Here is a 6,157-nt window from a genome sequence, read left to right as displayed (position 1 = left end):
TAATTATTTAATTATTTATTATAATATTTCGATATTTTTTTATTTGTTCCGAAAGAAACTAAAAAATATAAAAGATAGATTGTTTATTCTTAGTTAGAAGAAATTAATTGAATTAAAAAAGGTTTTTACTTCCTGAATAATATAAAATTACTTTCTTTCTATAATTTATAATTAATTTCTCGCAACGATTTTATAATAAAAAAATATTTTGTTTAACTTCTTTTTATTTTTATTTTTTTCGTAAAGAATTTCATCTCCTTCCTTAGAGTTATTATTTTCCATAACACGCTACAAACAAGAAATGACCTAGTTTAATGATACACACAATCAGGATATTCCCAAAGTTAATGTCATTACTAATTGTAAGCATCGATTTCACGTTGAACCTAACTATAATTTTATGCAGTTCTGAATTTAATTAGTGTAATGTCTCGAATAATCCTCGATACGACCTCAGTTCTTTAAAATCACAAAATTTCGTAGATCGCTTAGCAATTTGAAATATAAATATCTATCTTGCGCACTTATATTTAGGTATTTATGAAAATTATATATAGAATAATTCAAATATAAAAAAAAATAACATCAAAATATATCATAATACGTATTCTCAATTTGGATAATATTTTTTCAAAGAATTTTCTTTAATATATGAAAACTGAAGAATACTATTAAATATCAAATATTTAAAAATAATATAAATTATATATATAAAATATATTCTTCTCTCTCTCTCATAAAAAACTCAATATATTTTTTATTTATATTTTATTGGAAGATAACTCAATCTTTTCAAAATATTAAATTCTCTCCGAAATATATAATGTTGAATTCCATTACAGGTCTATGACGCCCAGTCCAAGTCCAAGTCCCAGGCACTCTAGTGTACGACCTTCTCACTTGCCGCTTCAGAACATTAGCCCCAGACCGTTGGAACCCAATACGGTTCATCGGTTAGCGCCAAATCGGGGTATGTTACATTCCAGACAAGCCAGCAACAATAGCAATCAGCAGTCATCTTTGGATGACTCCGGGGTAGTAGATGATCATGACGGCGACGATGTCACGTCCGCTGAGGAGCATGACAAGCGCGAGTTGCGGGAGCATCGTGTAGAGAAGTCACAGGAGAAATCCCCAAAGGAACACGGCAGAATTCAACCGATCCAACAAATGCGCCCGGATTGCCCACCGGCGCCGGTCACCGTGTCAGTGAGGACCGGCAATCGAGAGATTCGAGTGCTCAAATGCAACGGGCTCAAAACCAAGAAACATATGTACGCGCTACCGCCAGAGTACCTGTCGCACATTGTAGTTTTAGGTGAGCAAAAAATTGCAACATGTTAGCAACATTGTTAATAGTGTTTCTTTATAAATAAATTATAAATAAATTTATAAATATTGCCAGTAATTGAATTTTTTAGTGGTTTGAAGTATTTCCGAATCAATTTGAAGTTGACGGTTTCCTCAATTGAAACTCTATTAAAAACTTTATCTGAAACTCTATTTGGAAAAATTTGTTAACAACTTTTGCATTGTTAATTAATTACTTTTTCATTGTAATTGTGATTTAATTAAACATTGTAATTGCGATTTATTCAAAATTTATTATTCTGTCTCTCTCTCTCTCTCTCTCTCTCTCTCAAATTAAATGTTAAATTTAAAAGTTGTAGATAATATTTGCGTGAATACTATTTTATATAATTGATTTGGCAAACTAAAATTTATTCCTTAATCAATTTAGCAGTTTTAACTTAACTGTATAAACTGTACAATGTATCTTTGGTCAAAATCAAGTAAAATTTTTCAAAATTAAATACAATTTCATAGTTTATTAATTAATTAAAATGTTCAATGTTGAATATTCAAAGCTTATAGTAGATCATGTTGATTATATGGACTAACTTCATTATTCATTCAAAATCGCGGCTATATATCTAAATTAGTACACTAACACATTTGCAGATATATAATTTCACGAACGAAAGATTAATTTTTTCTTTATTATATTTTTTTTTATTAAATTGAGAATATTCAAATTTTTAAAATAAAAATTAAAGATAAAATATCGTAAATTTAAATTGCTTACAGACGATCTTCCAGATAGAAATTGCGATAAGTGTATTCAATGCTGCGTTGATTACGAAGGATGGCTAAGATTTCAGAATTGTCTATATAAGGTAAATTTACTGATATTCGCTTTTCTAAAATTTTGTACATGGACCTGGGACAGTTATGCATTACACGTAATTGATACGTAAACAATTACTAATTGACATTAAACGAAATAAAACATACTTAATGTTGATCTGATTCTAGCCACATGAAACAGTTTTTCGAGACATATAATCATATTAGAATTACTCTCTGTTACGTTTTGCTAATTCTACATTTAGAATATATTACGCAGACATTATTTCTAAACGTAATAGCAAAACCTGGATATTTATTTTGTTGATAAAATTTAGATTCATTAGAGATTAGATCGTAGATTTTTTAATTCTTTTCTTATTTTAATTTTCATAATAATTATTTATAATTTATTATTATAAAAGAAATTTATAATGTAAAATAATGTAAAAATTTATAATTTTACATTATAAATTTCTAATTTAAAAAAAAAAGTTTGCTATCGATATTAAGTGATGCAGTTTATAGCTCAAAATTATATATAAATTTCATTAAAATTTAAACTAAAAAACGAAAGTGATTCTTCACATAAATTTAAGATGAAAACTTCATATAACCATATGGTCGAAATGATTTAGTGTGAAAGATACACAGTGTTAAAGTAGAAGAAAAAAATGTATCAAAGTAAAAGAAAATCATTCAGGTTACTTTAATGAAATTTTCTATATATATTAATCAAAGTAACTCGAGTGATTTTCGAAATTTTTGGAACAAATTAATGACCACTGATATAGCTTAATGTTCCAATAACTTGGCTCATTTGCATGTAAAATTTATGTCTGATAGCATTTTACAGAGTTAATTCAGTAAGAAGAACGATTCACAGATTGCACACATAAAAACAATTACTTTTCCTTAATCTTATTGCGACATGAAAACAAATCGCAGAATAATTTGCATCAAGGTGGTGAGAGATCCCCTGTTCGAGTTAATGATCACCCTTTGTATCGTCTTGAACACCGGTTTCCTGGCGATGGAGCATCACGGCATGAGCGAGTCGATACGGCAGGCACTCAACATCGGCAACAAGGTATTCACCAGTATCTTCACATTCGAATGCTTCCTGAAGCTCTTGGCGTTGAGCAAGGATTTCTTCAACAATGGCTGGAACAATTTCGACTTGATTATCGTTTCTGCGTCGCTTATCGATTTAACATTCGAATTGGTAGATGGCTTGTCGGTGATACGCGGTCTCAGACTTTTACGTGTTTTAAAGCTCGCGCAATCCTGGACGACCATGAAGGTTCTTCTCAGCATTATCATTTCGACAATAGGCGCGCTCGGTAATTTGACTTTCGTGTTGGTGATTGTGATTTATATATTCGCTGTGATCGGCATGCAGCTGTTTAGCAAAGACTACACCTTCGACAAGTTCTATCCGGATCCGGTGCCGCGATGGAATTTCAACGATTTCTTTCATTCGTTCATGATGATATTCCGCATTCTGTGCGGCGAGTGGATCGAACCATTATGGGACTGCATGCGTGCGGAAAGAGACGATGGGCCGGGTACGTGTTTCGCGATTTTCCTGCCGGCTCTAGTGATGGGCAACTTTATGGTTCTCAATCTCTTTTTGGCGTTGTTGCTCAACAGCTTCAATTCCGAAGAGTTAAAACAGAAAAAGGAGGAAGTCGGCGAGGAATCGAAGCTCGCGCGTTCGTTCGATCGCATACGGTCGATCGTGCGTAAACAGAAGCATCGGAAGGAGAATTCGGAGAATGAGAAGAATATTCGATTAGAGCAGATCGTGCGCGAGGTAATGGACAAGTCTGATAAGGAGAAGTACGCGATTCAAGAGACCGTGCTGAGCCTTCCCAAAGACAATATTTATAATAGATCATATCAGGAGAGTCTCAATCAGCCGGTCTTTACTTACGATCCGATCTATCGTCAGGCCACTCTCACCACTTACAGTCAGAGCAATCAGGAAACAATCAAGGAGAATAAAAAACTGACCGAAAAGAGCAATAGCAACGAGACCAATCCCGAAGAGAATATAGAGTTAGAGGTGCTCAAGGACGTCAACCCGGACGAGGAAGTAGCCATGCTGCCAGAGGAAAAGCTGGCCATTCGAAACGACGAAAATATAGGAAAACGTCCTTGGCATGCTCTCGTGAGTTACGTGGACGAGCTTACGGTCGGAGGCAGAAGGGATAGTAAAGGAAGGTACATCGACGGAATGGGTTCGTTTCCCGGGTTCGGCAGGAATAAGAAGAATAAAGAGCCGCTTGATTGCTTTCCCCAGCACTTCTATCAGAAGTAAGATGTATTTTTATCTTCGTTTATATCGGCAATTTAAAATAGTATAAAATAAAAATACTTGAAATTATTTATAATTTAAATTAAAATCAGATTGAAAATTGTATTTTAGCAAATCTGTCGTTTTGATCATTTCAGCTTTGCTAATTACATCTTTAAAAATAAGCAAAGTTGTTTGTGATAAATTTTGATGCGCCGATTACGAATTTGGTCCCGAAAATGTCTTATCACGTTAAGTTTTAAAAAAATTTCCAAATTAACGCCTTCGGCAGTAATTAGTTATAGTATTAAATACTTATAAAGAGAAAAATTTTAAATTTATTAACAGTTTAAAAGTAAATAAAAAGTTTAAAAGTAAATTCAGTTATTCAAGGCTTTATTAAATGTTTATTCATTATGCAATTGAATAATGTTCAATGGATATGATTGTTTAGGTGCAGCTGTATCAATCGTTGCCTCGCCACGGATCTCGGCAAAAAATGGATAAGAATCCGTACGGTCGTTCTATCGGTCGTGGATACGCCAGCTTTCGAATGGATGATCCTAGTTTTAATTTTCGCATCTTCCATAACGCTGTGCTTCGAGGACATCTACTTAGACGACAATCCTTTTTTGAAAAAGATTCTCTATTGGACCAACCTTGGCTTTTGCGCACTTTTTAGCGTCGAAATGCTCCTAAAATGGCTAGCTTTAGGCTTCTGTAAATACTTCACCAGTTTCTGGACAATCCTGGATTTTATAATCGTTTTCGTAAGTATAAATCAGAGTCTTGCACCTAACCGATGTAAATTTCAAAATTGTGAGCGATACATGTGGCATGAAATGTGTTTTCGGTTCCTTTGCTTGTTTTGAGGCATTATATATTTGTATTCGAGATGAGCCATCTAATTTTATGAATAACTAATAATTTTTATTCCTAACGAAAATTATAAAATGTTCATGTGCTGTTAAGTAGAATAATTTATATTAGTATACGTATTCTTTTTAAACTACCAATGATTATTAAGTTTTTAAATTTGACAACTTTTTTATGTTTGCAATGAAAATTGTAATAATTATTCCATGATTATTACAATTTTCGTTGCTATCTAGATGGTTCAACTTGTATATATGATAAGATGAAGTAATTGAGATCATATTGGATGAAACATGCAATAATTGTTTGAACGTTGTTTCCGTGTTCCTTTTTTTATGTGTTTTATGTGTGGCCCCGTGGATCCAGGTATGTTGAAAGTTACTGTATATGTTGAAAGTTACTGTATATGTCTCAGTACATTTCCATTTGTATCGTGTTAATTTAAAATGATATTTACCGCAAACGCATGTGATATACGTTACTTTTTTGTCAATTATACATGAGTTACCGCAGACGAATAATGTTTGCATCATTAAGTAAACTCTCATATGCATAAGAGGAATAAATAATAATTGGTTAAATAAAAAAACACTTTTTTAAAACCATGACTATATTAACAAAATATTTTCTAATTTTATCTTTAATGTTGAAACAATTCCATGTGTTTATATATATCATAAATCCAACAAACTTTAACTGCTCCCTGAATTTATTTTTAGACTTGAAATATAATTCTAGCAGAAATAGAATAATATTATAATATATCACAAATTAAATTGATAAGCAGTTTAATATTAATGCTCATAGGCATCTTTATAATAATCTTTACATATCGTAAAATCTATAAATAATTTT

At 32.0% G+C, this 6,157-nt stretch overlaps 1 protein-coding gene across 1 annotated transcript in view; it reads left to right on the top strand.

Annotated features, from left to right (window-relative positions):
- LOC108693620 (sodium channel protein 60E) overlaps positions 1-6,157 on the top strand; it is an 89,648-nt gene that overhangs the window by 73,604 nt on the left and 9,887 nt on the right. The window contains exons 9-12 of the mRNA XM_018202655.1: positions 843-1,318; positions 2,089-2,177; positions 3,092-4,446; positions 4,881-5,196. Of these exons, the coding sequence (XP_018058144.1) occupies positions 843-1,318; positions 2,089-2,177; positions 3,092-4,446; positions 4,881-5,196 (2,236 nt within the window). The remainder of the gene's footprint in view (positions 1-842; positions 1,319-2,088; positions 2,178-3,091; positions 4,447-4,880; positions 5,197-6,157) is intronic.

The sequence above is a fragment of the Atta colombica genome, unplaced genomic scaffold, assembly GCF_001594045.1.
Source record: "Atta colombica isolate Treedump-2 unplaced genomic scaffold, Acol1.0 scaffold96, whole genome shotgun sequence".
In the NCBI taxonomy this organism is placed as follows: Eukaryota; Metazoa; Arthropoda; class Insecta; order Hymenoptera; family Formicidae; genus Atta; species Atta colombica.
This window is presented reverse-complemented; position numbering and strand designations above follow the sequence as displayed.